Here is a 16,734-nt window from a genome sequence, read left to right as displayed (position 1 = left end):
TCGTTCTCTCTGTTTGCATGTGCTCATTGTGTGTTCTTGGCATATGCAGGGGGAGATTAATTCTTAAATCAAAGCTTTACTGCTGAATAGACAAATTGTGAAACAGTTGTTCTGAAACGGAAGTGCTTCGCTTGCTCTCCTTTTGTTGATCTTGAGATTGTGTTCACTGTCTCTGTCTTTTTATATTTTAGTTTTTTTTTATACATTTTAAGTTCTAAAACCTCTTCCTCTCTCTTTTATAAAACTCTTGACTTTCTTCCTCATTCAATCCTCTTATTTCAAGTTCTTTTTAGCCTCTCTTTCTCTCTCTCTCTTTCTCTCTCTCTCTCTTTCTCCCTCTCTCTCTGCCTGATAATACAGTGTCACTATAATCTATGATCCATCCTCAGGTACACAGCGGTGGTGATGCCCGTCCTGTACAACACCACACAGAGCTCCAAGAAGAGGGTATCTGTCATGATCGCCACAGTGTGGATCCTGGCCTTTGCTGTGTCCTGCCCCCTGCTGTTCGGATTCAACACCACAGGTGAGACACGTGAGTACAAACCAGACTCATACCCCCACTCCATATCAGCTCCCTATCCCTAACCCCCTATCCCTAACCCCCTATCCCTAACCCCCTATCCCTATCCCTAACCCCCTATCCCTAGCCCCCTATCCCTAACCCCCTATCCCTAACCCCCTATCCCTATCCCTAACCCCTATCCCTAACCCCCTATCCCTAACCCCCTATCCCTAGCCCCCTATCCCTAACCCCCTATCCCTAACCCCCTATCCCTATCCCTAACCCCCTATCCCTAGCCCCCTAGCCCCCTATCCCTAACCCCCTATCCCTAGCCCCCTATCCCTAACCCCCTATCCCTAACCCCCTATCCCTATCCCTAACCCCCTATCCCTAACCCCCTATCCCTATCCCTAACCCCCTATCCCTAACCCCCTATCCCTAGGGTCATGATAACAGTCATGTACCCCCTGCCGGTTATTTTGTAGCCTAATTGATATTCTATGTACATTATCCCTTACATATTAGACATTGTGATAATATTATTCTGTTGGATATGGTGCATGCATTTATTTTTGGTACTGAGACTGTAGTCGGCTATTCAACAGGACTGTTTGGGAAGGTAAATCACAGATTTATTTCGCGTATCCCCTAGATCGATCCACGTACCCCACTTTGACAATAGTGGGGCTAGGGGGAATCTTTCCGTATGTTACACCAACACTAATCTTTCTGATATGAGAAGTGTCTAGGCAATGTTGGGGTCTTTCTGATGTATGAGAAATGTCTAGGTCATGTTGGGGCTCATTTCTAAAGAGAACCTTTCTAAGATACATCCATTCAGGTGACACCCACCCACCCACCCACCCAAAAGGTGAGCTACAGAAGTCCAGGTACATGGTGCAGGTCAGCTAAGTGAGGGTAGAGAGGTAGAAGAACTCTCTGTGGTGCCTGGGGCTTATACTATTGATCCAGGGGACACAGAGTGTTAAATCATGCCAGTCAGGACAACCATAAGCGCTAATATGCTATATGCATAGCATAACTGAGGTCTATGTGAGTTCACTCAGTTCCGTTATCTGAAAATGGCCATTATCCTCGATTAGGATTCTTTAAATCATGAATCTGAGATGATAACAAAGACCTGATTATAGGCTACATGTCTCACGGCTGTGAGAACATGTGTTTTGCTCATGTATAGTAGTTCAGACTTCTGTAGAGAAAACATTTTTTGTAATAGAAAGGCACATGGCTGGGTGTCCTTTGGAGACCAGGTGCTGAGCAAAACAATGTTTTGTTCTCCCCTAGATGACCCAGCCGTGTGCTCCATCTCCAACCCTGACTTTGTGATCTACTCCTCGGTGGTGTCCTTCTACCTGCCCTTCATCGTGACCCTGCTGGTCTACGTGCGCATCTACGTATTCCTCAGGAAGAGGAGGAAGAGGATCGCCTTCCGCCAGGCCAGTGGGAAAGTCCAGCTAGGGTCGACCCAGCTTTCTGTGGTGAGAACTACCATGATGTTCCTGCTCTGCTGACTGATATGGCAGCTCCTGTGCCCACATACACTATCACACACACACACACACGCACTCATACACAGACACGCACACTAGGGTCGACCCAGCTTTCTGTGGTGAGAACTATACACACACACACACACACACACACACACACACACGTGCGTGATGGGCCCCAATTTGATTCAGCAAATTGTGGTGAGCAGAGCAAGAAATACCTCACAACACAATGATTTTATACACTACAGCAATATTTTTTTTTATTGTAGATTGATTTTAACAATGTTTTTTTTTAGAAAACTTTAATTATTCAAACACTTTTTAGAAACAGTCTGAAAATGCATTGCATATCATGGAAACGTTAGTCACAGTTTTCCAAACTCCCATTGGATTATTTTTCATTTATCTAGTAGAAATATGTGGTAAAGATTTGCCCCAAATTCACACATTTTTGCAGATGCATATTGGGGCCCTTTCTCTGTCTCTGTCTCTGTCTCTGTCTCTGTCTCTGTCTCTCTCTCTCTCTCTCTCTCTCTCTCTCTCTCTCTCATAGACACACACACAAACACATAAAACACATAAAACACATAGGCCAACAATGCAGCCTCACAGAAGCGTGTGTGTTCTACCCATAATAACCAGTGTCATCACAGGCATATGTCATGGTGATGTTGATGGACAACGACATGGCCATCAGGACATGCCCACCATGTTGAAATGACGTGCTGAATTGCCATGGTAACAGAGATGATGCATTCTCGGTAGGTCATTGGCGACTTGAGAGGGGATTATTCAAAGATAACTGTATGTATGGTCACACACAGAAACGGTAAACAACACAGCCAGGACATGCCCTGCTGCTCGCTAGCTCGTTGATGTCACTGTGTGTGATGGGATCTATTATGTATGTGAAGGCTTGTTGAGGGAATTCACATCTTCAGTTCAGGTCATATGCTATTATGTGACCATGGAAAAGCTGTAAGGTGCTGTGATTAAAGCTATCAATCCAACATAGGATTCAGGGCCATGTCCATCACACCAGGGGTGGCTGTACAGTCATACTCATACATTAGAGGGCAGCAGTTCAAGTCATTTAGTGGAGAGGGTCAATGAAGTCGCCCAAATTGTCAACATTCTAGAGTGCCAAGGGTGACGTTATTCACCAAAAATTCATAAATTATGATGCTTCATTTTGTGTACCACAATACCACGTAAAACACTTGGCAATCTAGGTGGTGAGGAATTTTGGATTGATGTTTACTTTGAAATGACATTGAACCAGAACTGAAAATAGAATGCTGTTAGGATGTATCTGTGACATGGATACAACAGGTTCACTAGAGTGGCAGGTAGCATGCCAGGATCATTTCCAGTATTTGGGCTCAGGTTTGCATCATACCCATTACGAGAAAGTTTCCATGTAAAATCACGTCCCAGGAGACGTTTTGGATGTCAGAAGGTTTAGTTCCAGCTAACTGGAGCACAATTTGATATGGAGGAAAAAGCTTTCAATGTTGCCCTGATTTTCATATATAAAAGGGAGCTGTTTTTTCTCTCCATCTAATTTTAATAGAGTCATGCAGAGTGTAGCTCAGGAATGACAGTAGCCCAGCATGAGGCTCGCATTGAGAATTCAAGGAATTTTTCCCACTTTGGGGAGGGCTCAATGTAACAGGGCTGCTTGGTTTACTACTACAACAACATCAACATCAACATCAACATCAACAACAACAACAACAACAACAGCAACAACAACAGCAGATGATTGACAGACCCTTCTCACCTCTTACCCTCCAGGAGACCTGTTTACAGGAGGATATCCCCAAGGAGAAGAGAGACCTGTCCCCCATCAGGATCAAAGTGGTATGTGGAACGTGTGCGTGTCTGTGCATATGTATGTACATGTGTGTGCATGCGCGTGTGCCATGTAACTCAGTTTTATGGACTCCTCTGTTTTATGGACGAGAGGGAACATGAGGGAGATGGCTAGACAGCGTGACTTTCTGGGATGAGGATTTGCTGGCTGTTATAGACTGGCTTAAATAGAATCTAAATGACTGACTGACTCTCTTGATGAATCTGGTGGCATATTCACATATTCTTGGCAGTGTCTGTCCGTTACGTTTTTAGCATTTAGTGTGTGTGTGTGTGTGTGTGTGTGTGTGTGTGTGTGTTACGCTGTTCAGTTTAGCCCTGGGGCTGCGAGGGAGCTGAAAATCAGAATTCTGAAACAGGGCCCCATCGCCTCGCCTCGCTGGCGCTAAACTCCAAGCGCTGGCTCTGGGTGTCGCGCATTATTTGTCACACCAGTGCCTGCATTATCCACACATTACTTCAAAGATGGAGGAAATAACAAGCTTTAATTTCCCGCCGAGATAAGGGCTGCAAAGGCACAGTTGAGGCTGTGTGAGAGTAGGAACAGTGGCACAGGGAGGAGATAGATGCCACCCTGGAAGGGGCGTAGTCACGGACAGGAAACTGAGGAGATCGGGAACAGAAACATTATGGGAAAGAGAGTTCCAGAAGACCTGCAGTATGAGCTGTTGTATGAGGATACTGGAGATTTTCCACTGTCTGCACCTTGAAATATCTGACTGACTTCCTGTGTGTCACTTTCTGTGTCTTACAGGAGAGTGCAGAGCTGCCGGGCCCCCCCAAGCCCCGCCTACTGCCAGTGTATCTACGGCGTAAGCGGCCGAGGACGGGCCCCGTGGTGAACACGCTACTGCCCCCGGTGGACATGCAGAGCTACTGCAGTATCAGCCAGGCGTCCTGTGGCGGCACAGAGAACGAGCCAGGCTGTGTCGAGGAAGAGGAGGAGGAAGAGCAGGCCAAACAGGAGGCGCACACCCCTGTCCGGAGGAGCTGTGAGGTGAAAGATCTGTCCAATGGACGCACCCACACGGCCCTCCGTCCCGTCCCCCATCCCCGGTCTACCCAACCACGACTTAGGAGCCTGCATACTCGGGAGAAGAAGGCAACACAGATGCTGGCCATTGTGCTTGGTGAGTACCTCTCTCTCTACTGATCATCTTGGAATACTTAACAGGAGCACTGGGATTGTAGATGTTATTATAACTCCAATTGCTGTTACACTTTTTTTTTTATAGTTTAACTATCTGTCAAAGCAGTTTTCTTGTTATTGCATCATTTTGTTGTATGGGTAATTCATTCTCTGTTGGTTGCATCACAGTATCTGTGTTCCTTAGTATCAGAGTGTTGATATAAATGGGTCAAGAGACCGTTTGGGGGCACTGTATGAATCCAGACACATGCAGTAGCACCTGACCATGCAGCCCAAGCACCAAGCACACTGTAATTATCAGCCATGGGGTTGGTCCAGTCCAGCCTGCACTGTGAGGCTAAGCGTGTCCAGAACTTGCTGAGTGACAATGACGCTAATCAGAGGTGTCTGCTTAATTGGACTGAAAACCATGTCACACAGACACGTTTACAGGTAGGGCTCAAGGGTGGCCCTGCCAGTCACAAAGTGCCTTCCTGGATGGTGTATATATTTTTTTTTATCATTAATTTTTTTTTTAGCATCACTAAAAGGAGGGCAGAGTATCCAGGAAAAAAAGGCAGCTTTTAACCCCCCCCCCCCCCCGAAAAAAAATGATTGCGCTGATTTTCACCTCAACCAATCTCCAGAGAAAATCATGTTTTTCGTGACTCATGCAGTTACCGTCTTTGATTGCAGTCTGGACTGTTGGCGATGTCGGCCTGTTTTCCTTCTCTGAGGCATGCATTATAGTGCCTTCAGAAAGACTTTTTCCACATTTTGTTGTGTTACAACTGGACATTAAAATAGATTTATTCAGATTTTGATTTATTCCTAAATTAGAGACCGTATAAAACAAAGATTCTGAAATCACACACTATTATCTATTATTATTATTATTATTATTATCTATTAACTATTATCCTTGATGGACTCAATTCAACTTATTGAGTGACTCGTTGAAGACAAGTCTGCATACTCTTTTTATTTTTGAGTAATTTGTAAAATATTCCCCCAAAATAATTTTCACTTCAACATGGGTATTTGGTGTAGATCAGTGACAAAAAAATGTTTTAACAATTTTAAAATCAGGTTATAACACAACAAAAAGTGGAAAATGTCCAGGGGATGAATACTTACTGAAGGCACTGTACAGTATGTGTCACTCATTTAAGTCAACAGTAGCAAATAGCAATCTCCTTTCCTCCACAATCTAAAGTCCAGTTAAATAGAGTGCCATTTCCGACCTTGGCTGTGCTGTTGTTAAATGCTAGCAGAGTGAGAAAATAAAAACATCTTGTAGCCAGCCAGCCTGGATGAGTGAGTGAGCTGTCACATGAGTTAGCCCTATTTGTGACTAGACATATTGACAAATTACTTTGTACATTTGGAGGTTGTAGAAGTCTAGTCACAGATTGGGAGGCACAGGAGATGCGGTGACTTAGCTTCAAAGGTAGCCGATGGCTAAACGACGGCTCACATTTTGGATTTAAAGAAATGTCTACAAGTAAAATCGCCTTGCATTAGCATCTGCTCAATTGTTTTTAGATAGGGGTACAGTTAACTCAAAAGAATGACCTTTTCAGGCATTTCCCAATTTCAGTCAGCATCTCAAAAGATGGCCATCGGAAAAAACATTCGCATTCACATGACACCAGCTTTGCTGTCATAAACATTATTTTCTAAAACTCACCTTGTTTATCGTCCTTTCAAAAATACAATTGAATAAAGGTCAGAAATGTCACCACCACAGCACAGGTAGGTAAATGATGCACGGGTCATGCTGATTGAAATCGGGAAATGCTTCAGATCAGGTTTCTTTCCAGTTTACTGTTCCTCTATCTAAAGCAAAGTGAGCAGACACTAATGCAGGCGATCTGTCTTTGAATCCGAGTCGTCGTTTAGCTTTCTGCTACCTAGGCTACGTCACTGCATCCCCTGAGCCTCCCAATTTGGAACGAGACTTCTACAACATCACAAGGTAAAAAGTAGTACGTCTAGTGACAAATGGGGCTGTCACATCAGTCTTTGCATGTCTATTTCATTACCTGTTCTCTAGCAGCATGGCAGAAATGGAGTCATTCAATCATCGTGTAACCTAGGTTTATAGCCAGTAGCATTTGGAACCAAATCATTTGGCTGTTCAAATATTTTGTCTTAGATTAGATTAGATTAGATTAGATTCAACTTTATTGTCATTGTGCAGAGTACAAGTACAGAGACAACGAAATGCAGTTAGCGTCTAACCAGAAGTGCAAAAAAGCAGAAAAGTGCAGTGTGAACAGTATATACAGGTAGTGCAGTATATGAGCAGTATAGTAGTGCAGTATAGTATAGTAGTGCAGTATAGTATAAGTAGTGCAGTGTAAGCAGTATATGAATTAGCCTATTGGTGAAATTTCTGTTTGAAGTAAAGGCGTCATATCAATAGAGATAGTACGATGGTAGCCTAATGACACCCAAATAATTGTTCTCTTTGGTCACAGAAGGTGATCACACCAAGAGAAAAGCCTCCCTGTGTGCAACAGGGACACAGCACTGTAAAACAGAGACAACCAGAGTGTCATAGTCAAAAGTGGCGCTACATCATTCATGGGGGACAACATATTTACTATACACTTTCAATTAAAGCGCCCCTTCTCTGAATTCAGCCCCTGCCCATCACAAACTCTCTGCATGGCCCTGACGTCATACACACACAGCAGACATCCACAGCCCAACACACTGCCTAGATGCCATGGCCGAGAGCGGATTGGTCAGCCTAGTCTATTGTTATACAGTATATATATAATTAAATACAGCTAGATATAACCGGCCAATGGATTTCCTAGGAAAGACAGGATTGTCGCAGTGAAGCCAGGAAATGCCGTTGATGGGCACTAATTGGTGACATCTGATTTGTTCTGTTTACGAAGTATTAGCACTTATCTTTAGATGTTTTTGTCTCCCCCTAGTGGTTATTTGTATAATCTGTTACACTCTTAATTCATGTGACCCTGTGACCTGAGCTGTCACGTGACCTCTATCTTCCAGAAGTTTAAGTTGTTTTCTAAGAAGAGCCTCATTCTTGGTTGTCTGCAACTACCTGTTCTAATGTAGTTCAATCTTCAAACGTGTTATGCCTTTGGTTGCATTGTCGGTATGTGACAAATACATTGACTACTTTCCTGAATTTATAGATGGTTATTTTTGGGAACGTTGTTACATTGCATGATTATATTTGTACAAATTGTTGTCATAATGGAAGATGCCAGTTTAGCTTGTAACTATTGGTTTTCATGATGATTATGTAAACTTACCTTTTATTGAGACCACACTAGCATTATAAAAGAAATATATTGGGCATTCTTAGTAATGTTAGCTAACAGGGGATACTTTATTTCAATGTTAATACAACATAGCTTTAGTTATTGTAGATATAGGCTATGTAGCTATTTCTTTGTTAGATCATTTCTCCATTCTGGGACCATGTATGACAAGGAAATATGTGGATGTGAAACCATATCATTGATTCTTGTTTCTCTTTCTCAGTTTTACCCTTTCTAAGTCAGTAAATCTGAAGTCAGACCGACATTCTGTCTCCAGACTCTTGATGATGGGAGGTGGTTAGCTGTCTGTCTAGCTATACTCAGCTACGTAGAATGAAGACAGAACACCATTGATAAAGTAGAGGCGCGTTTCAGTGTTTTCCTGACCTGCATAACATTTACTTTTTCACCGGCACGCATGCTTTCGACATCGTGTGTATCCATCAATTCTGTGAAAAAATAAAATAAAAATCAATATGCTTCTTACGTGGCTTGTAGGCTATGAAAAAAATGTCAGTCACTGGGAGAAGACTACATATAATATTAGGATATAATAGAAACTGAAATCCCAGTCCAAGTCTTATTTTGCCAGATGGAGTACGAAGTTTAACATGGGTTTCATTGGGGAAACAAAACAACTTTTGGCACCAGCTGCAGTTCTCCCCATGGCTACATGGTATAACCAACTTCAAAATCTCTTGGCAGGATTACTGCCCTGGCCTTGTCACATGACTAAAGCACACTCTGTGAAGTTGCTGTGTGTGCAAAGCACACTCTGTGAAGTTGCTGCAGGATATTGTTATTCATCAGAAACATAACAAACCCATTAGACCTTCATACCAGGCCTGTCCTTCATAACTTAGCGTAATGTATGAGCTGACCTTAAGGCTAATGTATACATTGGACACACTGGAGAGGTTAACAAAGAGCCAATGTGTTTGGTGTTTACTTATGAGTCAATAATGCTCTTTTTCTTTTTCACTCCATTGCTCTTCCACTTTACCTCTCTTGCTCTCACACTGCCCCCTCATTTCATCCATGCATTCTCACCCTTCCTCTCCCTCCCTCTCTCTCTCTCTCTCTCTCTCTCTCTCTCTCACAATCCTTCTCTTTTCCTCTCTCTCTCTCTCCCTCCCACTATCTCTCACTCTGTTGGTGCTCCAGGGGTGTTCCTAATCTGCTGGCTTCCCTTCTTCGTGACTCACATTCTGAACACCCACTGCAGGACGTGCTACATCCCTCCAGAGCTCTACAGCGCCTTCACCTGGTTGGGCTACGTCAACAGTGCTCTCAACCCCGTCATCTACACCACTTTCAACATCGAGTTCCGCCGAGCCTTCATCAAGATCCTCAGCTGCTGATAGGCCCCCGTTCCAGCAATGCCTGGCCACGCCTCATCCTTGTGTCTCAGGCCCAGCACACCTGAGCATAGGTGCTCAAGAAATCTGGTTTCTCATTGGCTGGGACAATAACGTGCCTAACCGTGTCATATCCAGGGGAGACATGCAGGAGGGGCATGGGGAGGAAATGCAACCCATTAACACGACCTCATACTGGTGATGATGATGATGATGAAGAAGGACAGGATCTCTGGAACGTTGTTATAAAACTGTTTATGCCACCCACTAACGGTGGGATTCACAAGTCAATGAATAGGAGACTGGATCTAGAATATAGGAGACTGGATCTAGAATATATGAGACTGGATCTAGAACATATGGGACTGGATCTAGAACATATGAGACTGGATCTAGCTCATCTTGTGGCATTTCTCTGTACTGCTCAGTTGCACATCTAAACTGTGCTGCTTTAGCCCCTATGTTCCTCTGCTCACCCAACACGGAGGGAGCAGCTTCCTCAAGATGCTGAACTCATGTGTTTGTGGAGGGGAAGCTGATCCTAGATCTGTGCCTACAGGCAACCTCTCCATCAGGAGACTCCACCATCTGTTTCAACATAAAGGTCACTGAGGGTATTATATCAGAGCTTCAGCAGCATGAGCTGCAGCAGTACACATCACAGCATCCCCTGTCTTCAGTCTCCTGCCACTGCATGCGTGTGTCATCATTTCAGCCTGTTGATGTTCGAATTGCTGTGGAGTGGTCTGTTCAAATCACTATGACGTCCTCTTTATCTTAATGTGGAGACATTTGAAACGCTGTGGAGTCTTTTGAATTGATGTGAAGACTTTAGTATGAATCGTGGAGGAGGCATTTTAAAATGCTTATTTGTGCTGCTGTTTGATTTTTCTTGACGAGCCTTTTGAATGTGTGGTTTAGAGGTGCCTGCTGGGTAGAAAGATCTGAAGCTCTCTGTTCCTTTGATCCTGGTGCTCTTGGGGGGTGTGGCTTTGTGATCCCAGTTGGACGCGGGTGAGAATTGTGAGGTGGGTGGGTCTGTCATGGTTGGGAAATGCTACTCTGTCGTGATTAATAAAGCTAAATGGAGCACTCGTGGGCTGGTTGTCATTTGTATGCACGCACGCACGCACACACACACACACACACACACACACACACACACACACACAGCAATGGATATTTGTCGTGTGGAGGCAGATTGGGCTTTGGGGCAAGTAGCACAGCTGGATCCCAGCTGAGTCTAGGAGAGAGAGAGAGAGAGAGAGAGAGAGAGAGAGAGAGAGAGAGAGATGGAAAGAGTGAACGAGGATGTATCTAGAGATACATAGAAAGAGAAAAGATAGACAGACAGCCAAATATAAGCACAAAGAGAAAGGACAAAAAGGAAGACTGAAAAGAGCTGAGCATGGAAGAAGAAAAAAGAGAGGCAGGTAGATTGGGAGAGGAATAGAAGAAAAAAAAACTGGAAGATTGATAGAGAGCGAGAAGATGGATGTTGCGCGAGAAGAAGGAGAGAGAGAGACAGAAGATGGATGGAGAGCCGGAGATGGAGAGTGAAGCCAGCCGTGTCGATGTTCTTTCTCAGCCCTGTGTAAGAAACAGCCGCTCTGACTCAACCCCCAGAGATCAGCACCTGCTTCCCCTAACACTGTCAACATACGCCCAGTCTGCATCCACTGTCAACCACTGAGACTGATGATGACTCTGTCTGTGTGTGTGTGTGTGTGTGTGTGTGTGTGTGTGTGTGTGTGTGTGTGTGTGTGTGTGTGTGTGTGTGTGTGAAAGAGTGTATGTGCAAGAGTGTGTTATTTGCCCTAATGAGCAGCCAGAGAGAAAGAGATGCGAGAGACTGTGCAGAGTATACAAGTCTGAGAAGATGACAGCGTGAGTGATCACTCTGTAATCACTCAGAGTTGTACAGACTCCTGGGTGCACTCCAGCTCCAACTTTTGTGTGTGAAGTGTCCCACGCGCGTTGGAGCCTGGAGGCTTAAGCTATGCAGACAGGGCCAGTGACAGTTGATGAATCAAATTGGACACCCTTGCTCACCCATCCATCCAGCCCTCCTCCTCCTCCTCCTCCTCCTCCTCCTCTGCCTCTCAATACAAACCCTGGTCTGTGTTACACTAATTATGAAGCTGTTTGAGATGAGGGTTCTGTCAGTGTATGTGTGTGTGTGTATGTTTGCGTTGTCTGTGATGAGAAGAAGAGCTAAAGGACAGGCATAGCACCTCTGGCAGCCAGTAAGGGGTGAGGGAGGGAACAAACATAGCTTAGAGAGTGGAATGGCTTTTTTCCCTCTCCTCCTACAACCATATTTCACTCTTCCCTCCCACTGGTGTCTGAAAGCAGCAGCACCGACACACTGACTGCGACACCTCAGTTGGACACACTGTATACTGTATGACTCAGACCTAGACACTCATAAATAACTTGAGAGTGAGACAACGACCGATCTATGCAGACTGAGAGCTGCAGCCAGAGCATGTGAACCCACTGTGGTCCTTGGTGTGTGTGTGTGTGTGTGTGTGTGTGTGTGTGTGTGTGATTGTGTGTGTGTGTGTGTGTGGGTGTGTGGGGGCAGAGGGGGTTGGAGGGGTAGGTCTCACTGGTGACAGGATAATAGCATTAGGTCCTAATGAAGGCAGGATGTGGTCGCCAGAGACTTAAAGCCCCTTAAAAAAGTCACCCAATTACAGAGGATCTACCATCACATTTACATTGTGCTACTTTTCTAACCTTGTTTGAATGAATGTGAACAATAACCTTTCCAGCAGAGCACCATGCAGAGCCCAGCTTTCGCCTTTATATCTCAACGGCAGAAGCACAAGACGGTAGTCCCAAGAGTGTCAGCACTTAGATGAAAAACGAAGTGGAACTTCACCAACTCCTGCATGCAGTGTACTGCGGCAGGCGTTGCTTCTTTTGAAGCGTGGAAACCACTGCGACAGTAATCACCATGCTGTTGTTCTGTGTGCGAGTGTAGGCGCGTGAGCCGCTCGCCACTGTTATCTACTTCAGCAGCCTCTCGAGCGCGAGTCCGATAGCTGTATGGAAATCTCCACATGCACTTACACAGGGAATGCCTGAATGAACACCTTTTCCTACATTAAACCCATGAAATGCATGGCCTACCCCCTACCATCGCTCCCTATGCACCCCCCGCTGTATCAGGATTTCCTTATACAATGAATTGTAGGTTGTTAGGCAATGGTCTTTTTTTTTTTCTTCAAAAAATCTAGGCCGTGAATGAATGTCGTCAGCGGCAGACTATTAAAACCTTCTGGAGAGGCCTGTGATGTTGGGATGAAAGGAGAGCTGTAGAGGCTGTGCTGAAGGCTTGGTGCAAATACTATGAAATTGGTGCATTACAGTAACTTAAAGATAAGTATGGCAACGCTTCACGTGAAAGGCCTTGAAGAAGCTGTGAAAGCACTGCGATAAGGTCCCTATGTTCCTGTGTTTGCGTCTGCAGTTCCACTGAGGCGTGTCCACTATTGATGAGGCCTAGAAAAGCCACACTTACTCTCGCACACACACACGCACACGCACACACACACACCCACACGCCTATAATATAAGCAAACTTCTCGCTCCGTGACACACATACAAATGGCCGAGCTGCCTACGCACGGACCCTCTTCTGATGTAGTGTCTGGATCCCTCTCTACAAGGCCGATTGGAGGGCACACACTCTAGCCTCTTGAATTAGCATCAGAATGAAGCCAGGTGATTATCATCTGCTGGGCCAGGTCTCCTCCGGGGAGCTGCCATTGGTAAAGTTAATGAGAAGGGAGGGAGAGGGAGAGATTGGGGGGAAAGGGGGACGGACAGACGGACGGATGGACGGACGGACAGGCTATCAGCTACTTAACAATCCTCATAGCCTCTCTTTTTGTCCGAGAAAGGTAAAAGAGGAGATCTGTCATGTTAGGATAGAAAGGCGGCTGCATTTCCCACAGGGATCCCTCCATTTTCCCTCCAGCTGATTCCGAGGCAACAGAAAGTGAATAATAAAGAGGATTAACATTTGGACCGGACGGATGGACAGATGGACGGAGTAGCACACATCCATGGTTTTTTGGAGAAGACAGAGGCAGCTGTGATGCAAGCATTCATATTTAATCTTCAATTTGCATACATAAGTGTTGCATTCAGGGCATTGTCACACCTGTGTCACCTTGAGTACCCAGCACACACACACACACACACACACACACACACACACACACACACACACACACACACACACACACACACACACACACACACACACACCTGGGCTCTCCTCATTCTGTCAGTGTGTATAAGCAATTAAGGCCAACTCTCTATTGTTTTGGCAGGGTTTAGAAAGAGGTAGGAGGACTATGTGTGTGTGTGCGTGTGTGCGCGTGTGTGCGTGCGTGCGTGTCTAGTGCAAGTACAGGGGGTGGTGGAGTTCTGTTCTTCTTCGTATATGTCCCTGTCACCAGGATGAATTCAGTGTGGATTCAGAAGCAAATATAATCCCATTATAATAACACTCAAACCATCATAATGGCGTGTTAATTACACACTACATTGTCACATTCATCATCCGTTTGAAGTAGGATGTCAGTGCTCCCACAAACGAGGACAAGAGGGATCTCAGTATTCACAACCAGCGTTCACATCCCACACTGTAAACACACACGCCCCCGAAAGACAATGAGATCTTTTCCTTGCTGCGCAACCGTTCATAAATATTCACCAGACGTCAGGGCGCGCTCTGATTTATCAGCCGCCTCTGTGCTCAAGTTTCAACTTTAGTTGTAGCACATCCTCACGAGTCACTGTATTCAACCACTCCGTCTCCCTTATGGATGTTTCTTCTCTCATGTCATGTCATGTCATTTCTCATTCCTCCCTCACTTTCATCCTGATTTTGTCTCTCTCTCTCTCTCTCTTTTATAGTCTCTCACTGACACTCTATCGCATCTCTTTTGTTGTCTCTGTCTCTCTGCTGGGTCACATAGTCCCTACATTTGTTTATGGAGGAGACTAGAAGAGCCACATCCAACACCTAAACCATGGTGTTGTTTACTGTAAACTGTTATTAAAAAATGTTCTCTCTCTCCCTCTCTTTTTCCATCCTTCACCCTGTCTTTCATTCCTCTCAAGTGTGTGATTCAATCCTCTAGAGTTATTCCATCTGAGCCCCATTCCATTTTGTAATTATGTGTGTGCGTGTGTGTGTGTGTGTGTGTGCGTGCCCACGTGCCAGGCATTCTCAGCACTGATTGTGTGTGTGCGTCATGTATTGATCTTTGATAATATGTGACTCTATAATTGTGACTCTGTGTTTGTGTGTCAGGTATTGACTGCTCTGTCACTGTGTTCTGTCACTCACAATATTCTGCATGTGAGTGAGTTATTCTAACAGTGTTTGAATGACAGGTCAGTAAGAGTTCCAAGACACTGACTGGCTTAGGGGTGCATTGGTAACTAAGTGAATGAAGTGAGACTGATGCAACAGTCGGGTTGTGTTGTGTGCTGCTTTGTGTTTCAAACAGCTCTCTCTCTCTCTCCCTCTCTCTCGTCCTATCATCTGCCCACTCTCTCTCTTCTAATCTACCACCCAACCCTTTTTATTATTTTTTTTAACTCAGCCTCCTCTCTGTGCTTTTGTTTCTCGGACACATTCACTTCACTCGTGGTCTTTTATCTCTCATTCCTATTCTTTCTATTTCCCTGTCAGTGACTCTCATTTCACCCTTTCTCTCTCTCTCTCCCCCACTTCTCTCTCCCTCATGCCCCTCTCTCTCCCTCTGTAGCAGCAAGCCCCTGCTAGCCTGCTACCCTTGTGGAACTTGTGTAGATTGAGAGACCCACAAGGGCAACAATGTTTAATCGATGAACACAAATTAATGGCTTTGTTCTGGGCATTCCTGCCTCAGTTTTAACACAATGCTCTATCCAACTGAGAAATGCACATGCATGCACACGCACAATCACAAGCACCCCCCCCCCCCCCCCCCCAACCCACACACACACACACATACATATACTCCATCACTCGCCTCCACAAACACACACACACACACCTGTTCACACCACCCACCCGCCCGCCCCCCCCCCCCTCAGAAACACACGTACACTTGTGTTTTTAATTACAGCCTCTCTCTCGCTCCATTTGTCAGTCTCTCTACAATCTTCTTAATCTACTCTCTATCTATAGCTCCCTTCCATCCAATATCCTCTCCTTTCCTGTCTTTCCCTCCCTCCCTCCACCGTGGGTCATAGGTGTGTACATGTGTGTGCCCTCTATTTCAGCCTGGTTTTGAGGTGGCTGACATCAAAGCAGTAGCAGGAGAGACAGGTGTTTCTGCTGGGGGTGTAATGGGGTTCAGATGTAGGGGAGGATTTGCATCTAATCAGCGGCTGCCATCACAGCAGGAGCAGCAGCAGAACAGCAGGGTGAAGATCTTTCAGTGGAATGTGAGTTCAAATACTGGTAAAAGTGCAATGGTATGTACTGTAGAACGATCATTGCCAAGGTGATTCTAGGTGTTTACACGTAATATAGCGTGCATGCACGCATGTATCCACACGTGCATATACACACACAACACACAACAACACACACACACACACACGCACACACACACACACGCACACACACACCACACTAAACTCAGGACCTCTGAGTACAGTATTTAATGCTCAGGGGGGCAGACGTAGCTACAGGCTATAGTCCCATTCCCCCAGCTGTCCCTTTACCCTTCACACAAACTCTGTCTGCCTGTCTGACCATCCCCATATTCACATCGGCCTTCAAGCATGAAACAAGCCTAGACATGAAACACAAACACACAGAGAAAACACAAACTCAAATGATCATGTACACACAGTTATAACACCCTCACACCCACACGCTGAACACACACACACACACACACACACACACACACACACACACACACACACACACACACACACACACACACACACACACACACACACACACACAGGGGGAGTGATCAAGCAGCTGTCCTCATCGGTCTATTTGATGTCCTGCGGTGTGGTG

The 16,734-nt window shown here is 45.2% G+C and overlaps 1 protein-coding gene across 1 annotated transcript in view; it reads left to right on the top strand.

Moving 5' to 3' along the window:
- drd3 (dopamine receptor D3) overlaps window positions 1-9,768 on the top strand; it is a gene marked incomplete at its 5' end in the record, with an annotated part of 13,601 nt that extends 3,833 nt beyond the window's left edge. The window contains 5 exons of the mRNA XM_083683122.1: window positions 390-526; window positions 1,811-2,004; window positions 3,817-3,882; window positions 4,649-5,024; window positions 9,493-9,768. Coding sequence (XP_083539248.1) covers window positions 390-526; window positions 1,811-2,004; window positions 3,817-3,882; window positions 4,649-5,024; window positions 9,493-9,689 — 970 coding nt within the window. The 3' untranslated portion in view covers window positions 9,690-9,768. The remainder of the gene's footprint in view (window positions 1-389; window positions 527-1,810; window positions 2,005-3,816; window positions 3,883-4,648; window positions 5,025-9,492) is intronic.
- Between the last annotated feature and the right edge of the window lie 6,966 nt (window positions 9,769-16,734).

The sequence above is a fragment of the Argentina silus genome, assembly GCF_951799395.1.
Source record: "Argentina silus genome assembly, chromosome: 1".
Lineage (NCBI taxonomy): Eukaryota > Metazoa > Chordata > Actinopteri > Argentiniformes > Argentinidae > Argentina > Argentina silus.
This window is presented reverse-complemented; position numbering and strand designations above follow the sequence as displayed.